This window comes from Macaca fascicularis, chromosome X, assembly GCF_037993035.2.
Source record: "Macaca fascicularis isolate 582-1 chromosome X, T2T-MFA8v1.1".
NCBI lineage: Eukaryota > Metazoa > Chordata > Mammalia > Primates > Cercopithecidae > Macaca > Macaca fascicularis.
Genome location: NC_088395.1, coordinates 161,065,543 through 161,084,528, shown reverse-complemented (window position 1 = coordinate 161,084,528; position 18,986 = coordinate 161,065,543). Strand labels below are relative to the sequence as shown.

Sequence of the window (18,986 nt, the reverse complement as noted above, 5' to 3'; positions counted from 1 at the left end):
CTGTGTAAGCAAATTAGGATGATGGTAACTACAGTTTTAAATTATTGTTAATGTAACTTTATTTGTAACTGCTAGTTGTGCAAATTCAGATTGCATCATCATTTCACCCCAATTTTCCTTACTTTTGTATTTATTCTGCTAACTCTTAATCTTGGATCAACCTAATAACCCTCTTTCTCTACCCCTCTTGTGGCCATTGAAGGCTTAGTCAGTTTGTGCTGCAATAACAGAATACCACAGAATGAGTAATTTATAATGGACAGAAACTTATTGGCTCACAGTTCTGGGGGCTGGGAGGTCCAATATCAAGTTGCCAGCAACTAGCAAAGGCCTTCTTGCTGCGTCTTAACATGGTGGAAGGCATTACATGACAAAACGGCAAAGAAAGGGTGAGAGAGAGAGAGAGCAAAAGGAGGGTGAACTCACTCCTGTGATAATGAATCCACTCCCATGAACCCTTTCCCCAGATAACTGCATTAGTCCATTCATGATGGTGGAACCCTTGTGACCTAAACACCTTTATATGTTCACCTCTCAACACCATCATAATGATAATTAAATTTCAATGTGAGTTTTGGAGGGGACAGACGTTCAAACCATAGCAAGAGCTGTTGGAGAAAAATGTCAGAGAGGCCTAATCTTTTATATTTAACAGCATTTCTTTCTTCCTAGTACTCTCATATTAACATTCTCCTCAGGTTCCTTGGTTGACTTAGAAAAGAGATTTGATCTTGCCATGTATCCACCATTTTCCTCTTTATGTTCTATTAGTGACCTTGTTTATAGTCCTCTGTAGTGATTAAGAATAGAAATCTCTTTTCCCCATCCATCACATAATATTTATGGAATTTTGACAAGACCTTAGTGGACAAAAAGTGTCATACTGAATGAGTAACAGGAAGTTGATGCACAAACAAAATTCTTGCAGGCACAGAGGAATAGGTCATTTACTTGTATATGATCATTGTCAATCAATCATTGTCCAGTTGGAGCCTGATTCAGTTTAACAGTTTATTTTTTGTTTTGTTTTTTTACTTTCACAGATTCTATCCACTGATTTTAATCTTTATTTTTCAGAAAAATAATGCTTTATCTTATTGAACCTCAGACAAAACACTTAGTTTTTAGATGCAGACTGAATTATGTTTAAGGCTACATGAACCTCAGACTAGTTGTTTGCTGCTCCTAAAACCTGCCCTGTTCCTCATAATCAAGTAAACAGGTCTCCCTTCTTAGAAGTATTTGATCTTCAAAATTGCCCTATGTTATAAATACAGCAGGAATTATTATTATCCATTTTACAAACCATAAAGATGAGACTGAGAATGTTGAATAGATTTGCTGTAGGGTTTACAACTAGTCACAGGCAGACATGCTCTTAAAATACATATCTCCTTGATTTTAAGTTGTATCTTGTCATGTTTTTATGAACTTGGAACATGTCTTAAAGTTTATATCTACACTAACATTTTTCCCAATAAGCTGTTATTAAATCAATGATTTGTATTATAATCCAATAGGGTAAATATAGAAATCATTAGGTGACTATGGGGATGGGGAGCTGGTCTGGTCTAGGCTTCGAAATGCTGAAAATACGCAGTTCTTCAAGTCTCTTTGTTTATCATTTGGCTGTAGGGCAATGATAGGCTCAAAACCAGTTCCAGAAGGGAAATAGTAATACATATTATAAGAGCAAATGAATAACTTTTGAAAAGGAGGTAAAACATATATAGAGAAGGATCAGGCAGAAGGGAAATGGTGAGTGCAAAGACCAGAGGAAGAAACAAGCAAGTACCAGATAATCCATATAGAAATAAGTATATATAGGAAAGTGGCAAGAAGGGAAAGTGATGTGGAAAGGGGGGTGCTTAGGGGAGAGCCTGGAAGGCCTAATAAGAGAGAAAGAGTCCTAAAAGTTAAGGTAAGTGATATAGTTTGGATATTTGTCTTCACTGAAATCTCATGTTAAATTGTAATTTCCAGTGCTGGAGGTGGGGTCTGGTGGCAGATGTTTGGATCATGGGGGTGAATCCCTCATGGCTTGATGCTGTCTTCATAATAGTGAGTTCTCATGATATTTGGTCATTCAGAAATGTGTGACAACTTGCACTCTCTGTCTTGCTCCTGCTTTCACCATGTGACATGTCTCCTCCCCCTTCACCTACCCCCATGATTATAAGCTTCCTGAGACCTCCCTGAAGTCAAGCAGATGCCAGCACCATGCTTCCCATATAGCCTGCAGAACTATGAGCCAATTCAATCTCTTCTTTATAAATTACCCAGTCTCTGGTATTTCTTTATAGCAATGCAAGAACAGCCTAATACAGCGGGACACTCTGACATTGTTTGGTTTGTCTGACTCCAGATGGCATGGAAGCTTATGTCAAAGTAGACAGTTGCCCAGAGGAACCCCAACTACGAATGAAAAATAATGAAGAAGCGGAAGACTATGATGATGATCTTGCTGATTCTGAAATGGATGTGGTCAGGTTTGATGATGACAACTCTCCTTCCTTTATCCAAATTCGCTCAGTTGCCAAGAAGCATCCTAAAACTTGGGTACATTACATTGCTGCTGAAGAGGAGGTCTGGGACTATGCTCCCTCAGTCCTCGCCCCTGATGACAGGTAAGCATTTTTTGACTATTGGTACTCTCTCTTCCCCATACTCAAAAAGTTCTTACCAGTTATTCAAACCAACAAATCCTGAAGCCATGTTTAAGGTTAGGTATGGGTATGGAATCAAATGGCAAGAGTATTTATTATTATTATACTTTAAGTTCTAGGGTACATGTGCACAACGTGCAGGTTTGTTACATATGTATACTTGTGCCATATTGGTGTGCTGCACCCATCAACTCATCAGCACCCATCAACTCGTCATTTACATCAGGTATAACTCCAGTGCAATCCCTCCCCCCTCCCCATAATAGGCCCTGGTGTGTGATGTTACCCTTCCCGAGTCCAAGTGATCTCATTGTTCAGTTCCCACCTATGAGTGAGAACATGTGGTGTTTGGTTTTCTGTTCCTGTGATAGTTTGCTGAGAATGATGGTTTCCAGCTGCATCCATGTCCCTACAAAGAACACAAACTCATCCTTTTTTATGGCTGCATAGTATTCCATGGTGTATATGTGCCACATTTTCTTAATCCAGTCTGTCACTGATGGACATTTGGGTTGATTCCAAGTCTTTGCTATTGTGAAGAGTGCCACAATGAACATACGTGTGCATGTGTCTTCATAGCAGCATGATTTATAATCCTTTGGATATATACCCAGTAATGGGATGGCTGGGTCATATGGTACTTCTAGATCTAGATCCTTGAGGAATTGCCATACTGTTTTCCATAATGGTTGAACTAGTTTACAATCCCACCAACAGTGTAAAAGTCTTCCTATTTCTCCACATCCTCTCCAGCACCTGTTGTTTCCTGACTTTTTAATGATTGCCATTCTAACTGGTGTGAGATAGTATCTCATTGTGGTTTTGATTTGCATTTCTCTGATGGCCAGTGATGACAAGCATTTTTTCATGTGTCTGTTGGCTGTATGCATGTCTTCTTTTGAGAAATGTCTGTTCATATCCTTTGCCCACTTTTTGATGGGGTTGTTTGTTATTTTCTTGTAAATTTGTTTGAGTTCCTTGTAGATTCTGGATATTAGCCCTTTGTCAGATGGATAGATTGCAAAAATTTTCTCCCATTCTGTAGGTTGCCTGCTCACTCTGATGGTAGTTTCTTTTGCTGTGCAGAAGCTCTTTAGTTTAATGAGATCCCATTTGTCAATTTTGGCTTTTGTTGCCCTTGCTTTTGGTGTTTTAGACATGAAGTCCTTGCCCATGCCTATGTCCTGAATGGTATTATCTAGGTTTTCTTCTAGGGTTTTTACGGCATTAGGTCTGCATTTGGAAACTAACATAGCAGAGCATCAGAGAAGCTTGTATTTTTCTCATTCCTTGCCTTGATTGAATCATATAAGCTGTTTTAGAGTTGGATTTGAGCATACCTAGAATTTTTCTTCCCAACCTCGCATCTTTTTTTTCTCTTATACAGAAGTTATAAAAGTCAATATTTGAACAATGGCTCTCAGCGGATTGGTAGGAAGTACAAAAAAGTCCGATTTATGGCATACACAGATGAAACCTTTAAGACTCGTGAAGCTATTCAGTATGAATCAGGAATCTTGGGACCTTTACTTTATGGGGAAGTTGGAGACACACTGTTGGTAAGTTGAGGAAAAGATTTAAGGTCTGGTAAGAAGAAAAAGTCTAGAGAGTTTTGAGTTTCTAAAATACTTCATAATTCAGCCTTGTCTCCAATGGACATGATCTTTTAAAAGCTGTAAATGTTACACAAATAATAGCTGATTGCACATATTTGAAGTATGAGTATATAGAATAAAAATTTAATGTCACCCATTAAACTCGACACTCCTTTGAAATACTGCTTAGACTTTGATACATATCCTTCCAGATCTTTCCCCATTAATTATGTCGTATAGGAGTCAGCAGACTATGGCCTATGAACCAAATTTGGCTTGTGGTCTGCTTTTGAATAGTCTATGAGCTTAGGTGAGATTTTACATTTTTGAAATATTGTAAAGAAAAGAAATGAGCATGGGAGGAAGGGGAGGAGAAGGTGGAGGAGGAAGAGAATATGTGACAGAGGCTAAATAGGGCTCACAATTTTAGAGTATTTACTATCCAGCCTTTTCCAAAAAATGCTTGCTTGCGCCTGATCTAGGATATTAAGAATGAGTATGGTGTAAGTAACAGAATACTCAATGGACAGTGGTTTAAATAAATAAGGGTTTATTTTCTTCACAAGAAATTTGAAGATAGGTCGTCGGTTGCATAAATTCAGTTGCTCAAGAATGTCATGAAGAACACTGGTTTTTAGATGTGGAGTTTTTTTAGATACTGCCAAACTGACTTTCAACAATTTTGTACCAATTTATATCCCCTACCATAAGTATATGACTGCCCTTTTCCCCACACCATTGCCAACAACATATATTATAAACCTTCAGAAAAAGTTTTCAATTTGATGAGCAAAATGTTTATATGTTGTCTTCATTTGCATTTCCCTGGTTAGTAGTCAAATTGTATATTGTTTCATGTTTGTTGGCTATTTGTATAACTCCCTCTGTGAATTGCCTGCTTGTAAATTTTGTCCAGTTTTCTATTTGGGTAGTCATCTTTTGCTTATGTATTTGTAAAAGGCCTTTATAGATTACGGATATTGACACATTGTGATTTATCTTTCAAATGGTTTCCTCACATTGTCACTTGTACTTTTTGTCACTCCTTTATGATATTTTTTTGTCCTTCAAAGATTTTTTATCTTTATATAGTCAAAACCTCCTATCTTTTATCAATCTTTTCATTTAACTTTCTCTGGATCTTTTTCACTTTTATTTTCTGCCTAAGAATGTCTTTGCCAGCTCCAAGAAATTATAAAAATAGTCTCTATTTTTTTCTCTTACTTATATAGCTTTATTTTTACAGTGAACAATCTAATTGCCCTGGAAGTTACTTTTGGATATAGTGCATAATTCAAATAGAAATTTTCCCAAATGGCAGCTCACATAACCAATCCTTTTTTCATTAATTTGAAAATGTCTTCTTTATCATATACTAAATTGCTAAAATCTTGGATTTTTAATTCTCCTTAACTAATCTGTTGCCACACTGTTTTAATGACTTCAACTTTGTAATATGTTTGATATCTGTATGACATCTTCTTTCATTGTACTTCTTCAAAAATTTTATTAGCTATTCTTGTACAATTTTTCTTCATAAATTTTGTTTACATATTTTTCTTTTATTGATGTTTTTGAAGATTGTATACTTTTATTTTTATTCATTAATTTTAAAAATGCATAATGACACAATAATTGTACATACTTATAGGTGTGTATTTTGAGTTACTTTTACTGGCTAATTTAAAAATGGGTAAACAAGAGCATACAATAAAATGTAAATTTTCCTCCCTCTTGGACTTCCAACCCCATAGTCTGACAGACAGTCATTGCTGTGGGTTTGTATACTCCCCTCCAGAAATAGTGCATACATGTATGAATGTGTGTGTGTGTGTGTGTGTGTGTGTGTGTGTGTGTGAGGGTGTTTCACACAAAAACAAGAGCAGTGTAAATTAGTCTGTACCTTGATTTTTAAAAAGTAACAATATATTTTGAATTAGCCGGGCATGGTGGTGCATGCCTGTAGTCCCAGCTACTCTGGAGGCTGAGGCAGGAGAATCGCTTGAATCTGGGAGGCGGAGGTTGCATTGAGCTGAGATCACACCACTGCACTCCACCCAGGGCAACAGAGCAAGACTCTGTCTAAAAATAATAGTAATAATAAAAAGTAACAATATATTTTGGATATCATTTCATGTCAACATATAAAGATCTACCTCATTCTTTGATTTATTCAGGTTATGCTCTGGATACCTTGCTGAATCCTACACTTAAACATTAACTCAAAATGGATCCAAGATAAAATGTAAGAGCTAAAACTACAAAATTATAAGAAAATAACAAAATAAATCTTTGTGATCCTGAATTAGACAATGGTTTATTGGATATGACACCAAAACCAACAAGCAACAAAAGAAAAACATAGATAATTGTGCTTCATCATACTCAAAAACTTTTGTGCTTCAAAGGACGCCCATAAAATGCAAAGACAATGCATAGAACTGGAGAAAATGCTTGCAAATTTTTTATCTGATAAGGATGTAGTATTCAAAATATATAAAGGACTCTTTCAACTCAATAATAAATAGGCAAATGACCCAAATGGAAAAATGAGCAAAGGGTTTATACAGACATTTCTCCAAAGGTTATATACAAAGTGTCCAATAAGCAGTTGAAAAAATGCTGCATGTCAGGGAAATGAAAATTCAAACCACAGTGCAATACCACTTCACGACCACTAGAATAAGTATAATCAAGAAGACAGATGTTAAGTGTTGGTGAGGACATGGAGAAATTGTAGCCCTCATCAATTTATGAAGGGAATGCAAAATAGTAAAGCCACTTTGGAAAACAGCTTGGCTATTCCTCAAAATGTTCAAAATGGAGTTATTATATGACCTGGCACTTCCACTCCTAGAGATATACCTAAGGGAAATGGAAACATAGGTACCCACAAAGACTTGTATGCAAATGTTCGTAGCCCCACACTGAAAACCATTCAAACATTCACCAAATGGTGAATGGATAAATAAAATATGGTATATGCATATAATTGGAATTCTATTCAGCAATTAAAAGAAAAGAACTAATTATACACGATAAATATAGATGAAACTCAAAACATTGTAAGTTAAAGAAGTCAGACAAAAGACTTACATATTGCATGATTTAACTTATATAAAATATACAGAAAAGACCAATTTATAGAGCAGAAATCTCTTCAGTGATTGCCAGGGGCTGGGAGTCGAAGCAGGGAATGCCTGCAAGCCAGCATGCAGAATCTTTCTGGGGTGATGGAAATATTCTAATTCTGGATTGTGGCAATGATTGCACAACTCCATACGTTTACTAAAAACCATTTAATTGTATACTTATAATGTGTGAATTTTGCAGCATATAAATTATTCTTCAATAAACATATTTTTAAGTGGACAAATAATCAGACAGAAAAAGCAGACTATATTCAAAGAAATGATAATTAAACTGTTATGATTATTAATGTAGTATACTTAATTACCTCTACATTTAATGGTTAAAACAACAGCTGTTTTATTATTCTTATAGATTATTTGTGTCAGGAGTTCAGGCTCAGCTGGGCAGTTATTTATCATTGACCAAGGTCACTTGATGTTGATCAGTGGATCTTGAGGGACCAAGACCGCTTCACTCATATATCTGGTACCTGAGTAGCAATGACTTGACAATTAGAACTACCAACCAGAGCACCTACATGTTGTCTGTCCATGTTGTTTGGCTTCTTCACACTGTGGCAGCCTCAGGGTAGTGGGACTTCTTATATGGTGACTCAAGGCTCTAACTGTGTATTCTAGTTAATAAAGCAGAAAATGCCTCACTTTTTGCAATCAGCATCAGAAGTCACACAGCACTTTATGCCATAATCTGTTAGTTGAAAGCAGCCAAAACCCACCTCGAATCAAGAAGAGGGAAAATTTGATCTACTTCTTGATGAGAGAAGAGCCAAAGAATTGCAGACCATGTTTTAAATTGCCACATAGACTGATAGCTTACTTCTCTAGAGCAAAAAAGAAAGTAAGAAGACAATTAAATCATATCTTTCATGTGTTAAAAGAAAATATCAACCTAGCAAGAATTGCCATTTTATTGGCAATTTATATCAATATTCAATAAATAAATAACTTTATATTAAAATTTAAAATGTAGAGTATAAAAAATGAAAGATCAATTATTTTTATTAGGCTAGTATAACATTTGGTTATAAACCTGACTATGTCACCATGAGAAAGGAAAATTAAAAATTACAGACCAATTTCATTATAAACATGGGTTCAAACAATCCTAAACAAAATTTTATAAACCTAATACAGCAATATATTAAAAAGATAATACATATTATGAAGTTGACTTATCCCAGGAGTACTAGATTAACATTAGAAAATCAAATGTGGCAATCTACCATATTAACACATAAAAGGAAAAATATAATTTGATAATTCCAATAGCTTCTGAAAAAGCATTTGTCAAAATTCCACATCCATTCATAATAAAAACTCACGGGAAATTGGGATTACAAGGAAATAATTATCATTATCCTGATAAAGATCTGCAAAAAACTTGTAACCATTGTACTTGGTGGTGACAGTCAGAAATCCTTCTGTTTAAGATCAGGACAAGACACAGGTGACAGATATCACCATCTCTACTTAATATTATATTGGAAATCCTAGTGAGTATTCTTAGGGCGAAAAAAATGGAAAAAAAGCATTTTAATATTGGAAAGAAGCAAAACTGCTGTTATTCGAAGTATCATTCTGCTGCTTAGATGCAGGTAAGGAATCAGCTGCTTCGTGGGCTTAACAAATGACTGGGTTTTAAGACAAGAGCAGAAGTGGAAGTTGTATTTTTATCCTCATATCACACAGCTCAGATCTGGAGGTGGGATTGATATTTTAAGGGTTCTTCACTGCAGCTTTCCTCTCTCTCTCTCTCTCTCTCTCTCTCTCTCGATAGGGTCTCATTCTGTCACCCAGGCTGGAGTGCTGTGGTGTGATCACAGCTCACTACTGCAGCCTCGACTTCCTGGGCTCAAGTGATCCTCCCACCTCAGCCTCCCAAATTGCTGGGACTACAAGCATGCACCACCATGCCCAGCTAATTTTTAAATTTTTTGTAGAGATGAGGTCTCACTATGTTACCCAGGCTGGTCTTGAAATCCTGGGCTCAAACGATCCTCCTGCCTTAGCCTCCCAAAGTACTGGCACAAGCCACTGCACGTAGGCCTTTGTTTTCTTTTACAGCTGGTGCAATCAGGCAATACCACCTGCCACCCTTGCTTAATACTGTAATCAACTGTCCTCTTGGTCATGCCTGCTCATTCACTGAAGATTTTATCTCCTGAAACACTGTCTCTTTCTCTATTATCAGTGAATTTAATGCCCAAATAGTGAAAAAGGCTGAAAGGAAGCAGTGTCCTCAGCAGACATCCAAATTTCAATTAGTGTGAGAAGGTGCAGAGAACACTTCCTGAAGCAATTGAAACAATTTTTAAAGAAATGGAAAGGGGCCTTTAGAGAGAAACCTAAGTACTGTCGCCCTCCACATTGTCAACTGAAGAATCATAAGTTTGTAAATTTGGAGTGGAAAGGGTTGCAGGCTGGGAAGTGTAGCCTCTGGCAGCAACTGGAAGCAAGCACTTTGAAGAAGGAAGGATGAGTTAGGGATTTATGCTGAATGAGTTGGCTAAGTATACATATTTAACAGGTTCCAGGAAGAGCTGTGAATATTTATGATGGGGCACATGCAAACATGCATATTACATACATTCCATGTTCACTTTGGGGTGGAGACTTAACATTTAGTTGCATGAAAATTAGGCTGTATATGTCAAAAGATGAAACAGAGGACACAGAGGCAGCCTCTGTAAACTGGCCAGAGCCAGTCCATGGTCAGTGGTCTCTCATCAGGAAGGAATGCTGGTCAGTCGTTGTGTCAAAACTGCACAAAGGGAGGGGAATCCAGCACGTCTTTAGAAAGGACTGGTTTATGTTTAACCCTTAAGAAAGAAAGTCTAACAGCAGATTAGGGAGGGAGGGAATGTAACAAGGCATGCCTGATCTCCCATCCCATCATGGTCAGAAACTCAGTTTTTAAGCCATCTCTGGGGTCTCCTCGGTCAAGAAAGGGGTCTCTTCAGTTGTTTGGGGATGTTTAAGATTTTATTTTTATTTTTCAGTATCATTGGGTTTCTAGTCTCATATTCAAACAACCATCAATTGAAAGTATTCAAAAAACAACCCAAAACAATAAAAGATAATAATACAACAATAAATAATAATACAAAGAAACAATACAGTATAACAACTATTTACATAGCATTTACATTATATTATGTACTATAAGAAATCTAGACATGAGTTAAAGTGCATGAGAGGATGTGCATAGGTTATATGCAAATACTACATCATTTTACATTAGAGACTTGAGCATCACAGAGTTTGGTATCTGCAGGGGTCCTGGAACCAATCCCCCATGCATGCCAAGGGACAATTTCATGAAAAGACCAAATATTTTGAGTTTTATCTAGCCTCAAATTACTATAATGTAGATAGAGGCCGCTTTTATTTATCTGGAGTTAGACCACAGTTTTCTTGTTGATCCTAGTTGTTTTAGGATTTGATCTTAGATCTCACTTATACTTTCAGATTATATTTAAGAATCAAGCAAGCAGACCATATAACATCTACCCTCACGGAATCACTGATGTCCGTCCTTTGTATTCAAGGAGATTACCAAAAGGTAAGTAAGTATTCCCTCGATTTATAGCTCTTTTTTACCTGTAGATACAGATTAAATCAATATCATCAATAACAGCTAAAATCATGTTGGTCCTTTCTCCAACTGTTGGCTGGACCTCAAGCTCCAGTCTAAAGTTATAAAAATCAATTATAGGAATCCTCAGGTGATGTTTCGTGTAAATTAGTGAAGAGTCACCTGATGTGTTTTTCCTATTACCTAGTGGTGATGTTCAAATATTGCACAGCCAATTAGATTGTCTCTTTTCCACTGCAACTACTATGAATGCCCTAAAATCTTGAAGCTGATTCTTCTGGCACTTAAGATAATTTTTTTTTTTCTGAGTACAGTTTTCAGCTACATTCCACACTTTTGGTATCTAGTGTGGTATTCCACACTTTGGGTATCTAGTTTGATATTTTCAGGATTCTTTGCTGCAGCTTCCATGTTATTGCTCTTCCTTGTTCTCTCTCTCTCTCTCACTCTCTCTCTCTCTCTCTCTCTCTCTCTCTCTCTCGACAGGGTTTCACTCTCACTTTTGGTATCTAGTTTGATATTTTCAGGGTTCTTCGCATATTCATTTCTAAATAGTTCACAACTCCAGTTTTTATTTACTATATTGTTTGTTGTTTAAAGATTTATTTTTTCTTTTAGTAGATTGGATGTTATATGTATTCTATTATTTAATTTTGGATGAATATTTATCAAAATAATAGATGTGTATGCTTAAAACTACAAAAGGACTGCCTCCCTAGAGGATTCCATTTTTAAGAATTTCTGTTTTGATTTTTGGTGGTTATCTCTACATCTCTAAAAAGTTACTTATACTGCTAACTCTTTGTTTTTCAACTTTAGACACTATATAGTTACTTTGTTTTGTGCTTCTTTCCATTCAAGTTATTTCAGTTTTATCAGTGTTTTCAGTTCCATTGGCTATCATTAGAACTTCAAAAATATACTAAACATCAACTTTTAGTAATATATTTTCAATCCATGATTGGATTTTTCCAATCATGATTGGAAAATATCTTTTGACTCCATACTTCATAAATTAAGGATATTAAAAACTGTACCCCTCACTTTTCCTTTCCCCAAACCTTTCTTTTCTCCACTGCTGCTAGCCATTCCTTTACTTTTACAAAACTAAACTTGATAACATTTACATTTTATACCGTAATTTGAAATAACTCTTCCTTGCTTTGTCTATATATTTTTTCTAAAGCTTAAAAAATTAAAAAACAGCATTGTATTATTTTAGTATGCAAGTTTCTTTTTATAAATGTTAACTGCAGAACTAGGTAATATGCTATGATTGCTCTCTTTTCTACAGCTCAAGTGATTTTACTATTAAGATAAAATAATATGTGGAAGGAAAAAAGTTGATCTCACAGAAGTAGAGATAAAATAGTGGTTACTAGAGGCTAAAGAGGGGAAGGGGAGGGGGAAATAAGGAGACATTGGTTAATGAATGCTAAATTCCAGCTAGATAGGAGGCGTAAGTCTTAATGTTCTGTAGCACTGTAGGGTGACTGTAGTCAACAATGACATATATTTTCAGATAGCTAGATGAGAGGATTTGGAATGTTCCCAACACAAAGAAATGATAAATGTTTAAGATGATGGGTATGTACTAATTACCCTGGTTTAATCATTACACATGTATACATGTATTGAAATATTACTCTGTACCCCATAAATATGTGCAATTATCATGTGTCAATTTAAAAATAAAAAGATCAAATAGATTCTCCTTCATTATTCCTCATCAGTAGTTTGATATCATGCTCAATTTTAGCTTTTGTATTAGGACCATATTGATCTTATAATTTTTGTGTCTGTATCCTGAAGTAAGACTTTGTTTCCTTTTATTAAGAAAAGAAATGTATGCTTCTTCAACCCTATTTCTTAGGCCCTTCAGCTTCTTAATCATTCTGTTTATTGCTTAGTATCCAAATCTTTTATTTTTTTTTTTTGAGACAGGGTCTCGCTCTGTCACACAGCCTGGAATACAGTGACACGATCTTGGCTCACTGCAACCTCCACCTCCCAGGCTCAGGCTATCCTCCCACCTCAGCCTCCTGAGTAGCTGGGACCATAGGCACACACCACCATGCCCAGCTAATTTTTTAATTTTTTTTTAATTTTTTGTAGAAATGGGGTGTTACCTTGTTGCCCAGGCTGGTCTCGAACTCCTGAGCTCGAGTGATCTGCCTACCTTAGCCTCCCAAAGTGCTGGAACCAAATATTTTTCTTTTTAAAGACATTCTTGCAGTTAATAGCATTAACTTCTTTTCTCTTGTACATTTCTATTTTTTGATTTCTTCTTTTGTTTTTCTGGAAGTATATTCTCAAGTAACTTCTAAATATGTGGTACACAGAGGGTGAACTTTCTGAATCCTTCAGTATCACATCATGGGCAGAAAGACTGGTTATAAAAATTTTCCCGCTGGGTGCAGTGGCTCATGCCTGTAATCCCAGCACTTTGGGAGGCCAAGGTGGGTGGATCACTTGAGGTCAGGAGTTCAAGACCAGCCTGGCCAATATGGTGAAAACCCATCTCTACTAAAAATACAAAAAAAAAATTAGTCGGGTACTGTGGCGTGTGCCTGTAATCCCAGATACTCAGGAGGCTGAGGCAGGAGAATTGCTTGAAACTGGGAGGTAAAGGTTGCAGTGAGCCAAGATCATACCACTGCACTCTAGCCTGGGCAACAGAGCAAGACTGCATCTCAAAAAAAAAAAAAAAAAATCCTTCCCCTGTTTTCTAATATTCCTTATTGCTGATAAGAATTCTTTATTTGCATTTCTTTATAGAAGAAGGCATAGTACAGAGTACTGGGGAGATTTTGAATGTGTATCCTGAAATTTGGAGGCATACATGGATACAGTTACTGGTAAACTGCTTTTTCCATGGAGAATTTTGAAGGCTGTAATGCCCATAATAGTGGGCAAGAAGAGAGGGCAAGAGTGGAGCAGTTTACCTTTCTGCTGTTTGACATGAGTTTCTTCTGTAACAAGTGAATGCTGTTGAAAGTAGCTGGGCTTTACCCTTTTTGAAGATATTCTGCCCAAGAAGGCAGTTAGGCACGCTAAAGGGATAGCAGAACCAATAGAGTATTGGATGTATCACTGGAAGTAAGAAGAGCTGATGGGGAAAGGAGAGTTGCAGAAGGATAGCTGAAAGAAACATCTCTCATGTCATGGAACTATGTAGTGCTGAGGTCCCCATGGTAACTCTAAAGAAACCATACATGGGTCCTATGAAAAGACCAGCATTTGGGCACCTCCCACACAGAGAACTTTGATGACCAAATAGTGTTATCAAAGATAGAGCAGCAGGACCTGTTAAACAAGAGTCTGTTTGCCCTTTCTTTTATTACCTACCATCCCTCACCCCCAGCTCCTGAAAAAGGGAAGAGAAGGCTGAGAAATATTGAAAGAACATACTACACCATTCTCTTTCTTTTTTTTTTTTTTTTTTCGAGACAGGGTCTCACTCTATCCCACAGGCTGGAGTGCATTGGTGTGATATCGGCTCACTGCAACCTCTGTCTCCCAGGTTCAAGCGATTCTCATGCCTCAGCCTCCCAAGTAGCTGGGATTACAAGTGCCTGCCACCACACCTGGCTAATTTTTGTATTCTCAGTAGAGATGGGGTTTCACCATGTTGACCAGGCTGGTCTCAAACTCCTGACCTCAACACCGTTCCCTTTCTATGGGTTCTCTAACCATAGGTCAGGCATAACTTAGTGAGGTGAGGAAGAGCTTAGAATGAATATAAAATTAAAATTTTGATTTAGATTGGATCTTCAGGTATTAAACATACCCAGAATGAGACTTAATTACTAAAATTAGTTCTTGTCCTGAGGACCCATTACCCTGAGGGCAGATCTCAGTTCTTGCTCCCTTTCCTCACAGAAGTCAGAGACTGTGTCCTAAAACTCCAGTGCCAAGCTCTTTGACATATATTCAGGCCTGAAACTTTCACAGTCGACTGGATAATCAATTATAGCTTTTTTACTTTTCTGAAAAATTGTGTGAATCTTAAAATTATAATAGGCGCAACTTTAGCTTCCACTTCCTGAGAAACTTCATATGTACATACAGATTTGTAGAACTCTTGCAACAACAACATGATTACCGATATGTGGCTTGTTGTACTCTAATTGAGCTATTTCTGGGTTTGCTTGTGGATAGGTGTAAAACATTTGAAGGATTTTCCAATTCTGCCAGGAGAAATATTCAAATATAAATGGACAGTGACTGTAGAAGATGGGCCAACTAAATCAGATCCTCGGTGCCTGACCCGTTATTACTCTAGTTTCATTAATATGGAGAGAGATCTAGCTTCAGGACTCATTGGCCCTCTCCTCATCTGCTACAAAGAATCTGTAGATCAAAGAGGAAACCAGGTGAGTTCTTGCCTTTCCAAGTGCTGGATTTGAAGCTAAAAATGAGGCGAGATGCACATAAATTCTCAGTGTATGTCCCCTTATAACCTGAAGAAAATATAATGGTTTGCAATATAGGTCAGTAAAAGAAATGAGCTTAGCTTTTACTGAATTTGAGTTTGGTGTAGTAAACATGCCTGCTGGATGGATAGGCCATAGAATGTAGGCCCTAGATTTTTCCTAGTCTGGGATTTAGCTCTCTCTAGGTGATCCTCCCCATTTTTACATGTCTGCTTTCAGATGACCCACAAATTTGTATCTACAGCCTAGATTTCTTCCATGGGCATCTCATTATGGGTGATTCAAAAGCACCTCAAAATTAACATGTCTGCAGCATGTAGCACAGTGTATGGCACTTAGTAAGAGCCTAATAGGCTAGGTACAGTGGCTCACGCCTGTAATCTCAGCACTTTGGGAGGCCGAGGCGGGAGAATTGCTTGAGCTCAGGATTTGGAGACCATCCTAGACTTTGTCTCTACAAAAAAAAAAAATTTAGCTGGGCATAGTGGCATGTGCCTGTAGTCCCACCTACTCAGGAGGCTGAGGTGGGAAGATAGCTTGAGCCCAGGAGGTCAAGGCTGCAGTGAGCCTGGGTGACAAAGCCACACCCTGTCTCAGAAAAAAAAAAAAAAAAAAAAAGCTTAATAAATACTTTTGGGCAAAACATCAGGAAAGATATAAAATATTTCAAAATATGGCTAGAATTTGGATCATTTCTACTGCTTTAAAAAATAAAACTACATTCTCTGAACAAGAAAAACTTAGTTCTTCACAAAAACTCATTGCTTGGCCCCAGAATAACTCGTTGCCATATTGCTGAGGCTTGACTATATGTCCATTTGATTATATTTATGATACATAAGATCCCTACTAGTCTGAAAACATTTCATTTGTTTAGAGAGTAAAGTATATGAACTTTGGTGCCAATAAAACACGTGGCACATAAACTCAGAGAAGTATAAATTTTGCCAAGTACTTGTCCTGACCAATTTTTCCTAATTTTAGTTTTTTCATCACTTTTGGGAAGATAACTGAAATATTATTCTATATTCTCCAATCTCCTCTCTTCAGTATTTTGGTTTATATAGCTATAGGTTATAAAAAATAAAGTTTATACGTATTAGTGAGGTTTACATATGAAATCTTAGCAGATCCAATTAGCAATTCATAAATCTAATTCATAAATCTGGTTCATATACAAACTGCTCTTCTGAAAAAAATTTGAATGTTTTAAACAGAAAATTTAAGGTATTAGTGTTGTTCGACATTTTTGTGGTTCACCTTATCTTTCTTATTTGATTTCTGTTTTTCTATTTTTAATTTTTTATAGCCTTGTGGAAGGTCAGTTGCTAGATGGAAGTTTAGGAAAGTCAGTATCTCATTTGACTTAACTAACTTAAGAAAGGCACTGAATAATCACTTGATTCTTTAAGGAGTTAAATCTTCTAATCTGAACATGAGGAGAATAAGGCTACAGACTGTACCAAAAAAATCAAGCAGCATATGTCCTTGGGTGCAGAAAAACTAAGTTCAGTGGGTCAGTCACCCTTTTGTCCTGGGGACACATTTGTTGTAAGCATATACTCACTGCTCATAGCACCCACCCCCAACTCCCAAGCCCTGGTACATGCCTAAGAGGAAATGGAATTAAACCAACGGATTAGATATATCACATGCATGCCATCGCTTTCATCATAGACTGCTAGCTCCTACGTGACAACATCAGCAGCATTTCTTTACCCTTTTCAATATATGTAATTAACAGATAATGTCAGACAAGAGGAATGTCATCCTGTTTTCTGTTTTTGATGAGAACCAAAGCTGGTACCTCACAGAGAATATACAACGCTTTCTCCCCAATCCAGTTGGAGTGCAGCTTGAGGATCCAGAGTTCCAAGCCTCCAACATCATGCACAGTGAGTAAAGCAGCACTTAAGTCCAGTGGGTGGTAAATAAAGAAAAATCGATGTAATCAAAGTGATGTCCAGATAATGAATGAATTGTATGTGTATATAAATTTAACAATTGTGTTACCTATAAATTATAATTTTTACTCAAATACACGTGATCATATAATCCATATTTTAAAAATCCAGTCACCATTTTTTCCTTTCAATGTTTACTTGGTTTCCCCTCCCTTTTAATTCCCCATCTCCTTCTATATTATGTCTTTTCACCAACCATTCCATGCCCAGGTAATATTTTAAGACATATTTTCTCTATAATTATATAATCATATATAAACACATACATACATTGTATTAGTCTTCTAATGCTGCCATAACAAAGTACTGCAGACTGGGTGGCTTAACCAGCAGTTATCTATTGTCTTACAACTCTGGAGGCTTGAGATCAGGATGTGGGCAGCATTGGTTTCTTCTGAGGCTTCTCTCCTTGTCTTGTAGATGGCTTTCTCCCTTGTCTTCACATGGTTTCTCCTTTATATATCTTTGTCCTAATCTCCTCTTCTAATAAAGATGCCCGTAATGTTGGGCTAGTGCCCACTGTAATGACCTTATTTTAACTAACTACCTATTTAAAGACACTATCTCCAAGTATAGTCACATGCTGAGGTACTGGGGTTTAGGACTGCAAGGTATAAGTATGGGATGGGGGAACACAATTCAGCCCATTGTGTACATACACATGTGTATATGTTTATATATACCCACAAATCTGAATGGTCAAAAATATGGTGAAAAATTCCAATTGCACTATATGCTACAGGGAAATGCGAAATAGGATAACAATGAGATAGCACTTTATACCCATCAAACTGCCAAAATTATAATTACTAGTGGGCTTGTGGATAAAAGAATGTTCTCATGCTATATTAGTGGATAAGTAGTATAGTCTTTTCAAAACCAATATATGCCTTTCGAAATTCTGATTATTAAGATGTTTAAGATGGAGTGAGCACACATTTCCCTGTGTGTCCCACTGGATGCAACTAAAAATCCTGAAGAGGCCAGGCGCAGTGGCTCACTCCTGTAATCCCAGCACTTTGGGAGGCCGAGGCGGGCGGATCATGAGGTCAGGAGATCAAGACCATCCTGGCTAACACAGTGAAACCCTGTGTCTACTAAAAATACAAAAAATTATCCAGGTGTGGTGGCGGGCGCCTGTAGTCCCAGCTACTCGGGAGGCTGAGGCAGGAGAATGGCGTGAACCCGGGAGGTGGAGCTTGCAATGAGCTGAGACTGTGCCACTGCACTCCAGCCTGGGCGACAGAGCGAGACTGTCTCAAAAAAAAAAAAAAAAAAAAAAAAAAAAAAATATATATATATATATATATATATATATATCCTGAACAAAATGCATGGGAACCTTGAAAAGTTGTAATGTGGGTTATACTCACCTACCAGAATGTGGCATATGTTACAATTCTATTCCCCTCATCTCAAAGCTTTAGCCCTTTAACTTTGGGTTGAGCCTCATATTTAGTTTGAATTTCTAGTAATAGTGATATATTATTCTCCAGAGTTAAAGTCCTTTACTATCCATTATTCTAAAAATTTTAAGGTTGTTTAGTCCTTTGAGTTGCATTTTTATTTTTTACATAG

The 18,986-nt window shown here is 36.9% G+C and overlaps 1 protein-coding gene across 5 annotated transcripts in view; it reads left to right on the top strand.

Annotated features, from left to right (window-relative positions):
* F8 (coagulation factor VIII) overlaps nt 1-18,986 on the top strand; it is a 209,992-nt gene that overhangs the window by 72,435 nt on the left and 118,571 nt on the right. For all 5 annotated transcript variants that reach the window (XR_287458.5, XR_012430159.1, XM_045383830.2 and 2 more), the window contains 5 exons: nt 2,366-2,627; nt 4,054-4,225; nt 10,882-10,975; nt 15,170-15,384; nt 17,189-17,339. Coding sequence is in view for 3 of the 5 variants with exons in the window: in XM_045383830.2 (XP_045239765.2) it covers nt 2,366-2,627; nt 4,054-4,225; nt 10,882-10,975; nt 15,170-15,384; nt 17,189-17,339 (894 nt within the window). In the remaining 2 variants the exon portion in view is untranslated. The remainder of the gene's footprint in view (nt 1-2,365; nt 2,628-4,053; nt 4,226-10,881; nt 10,976-15,169; nt 15,385-17,188; nt 17,340-18,986) is intronic.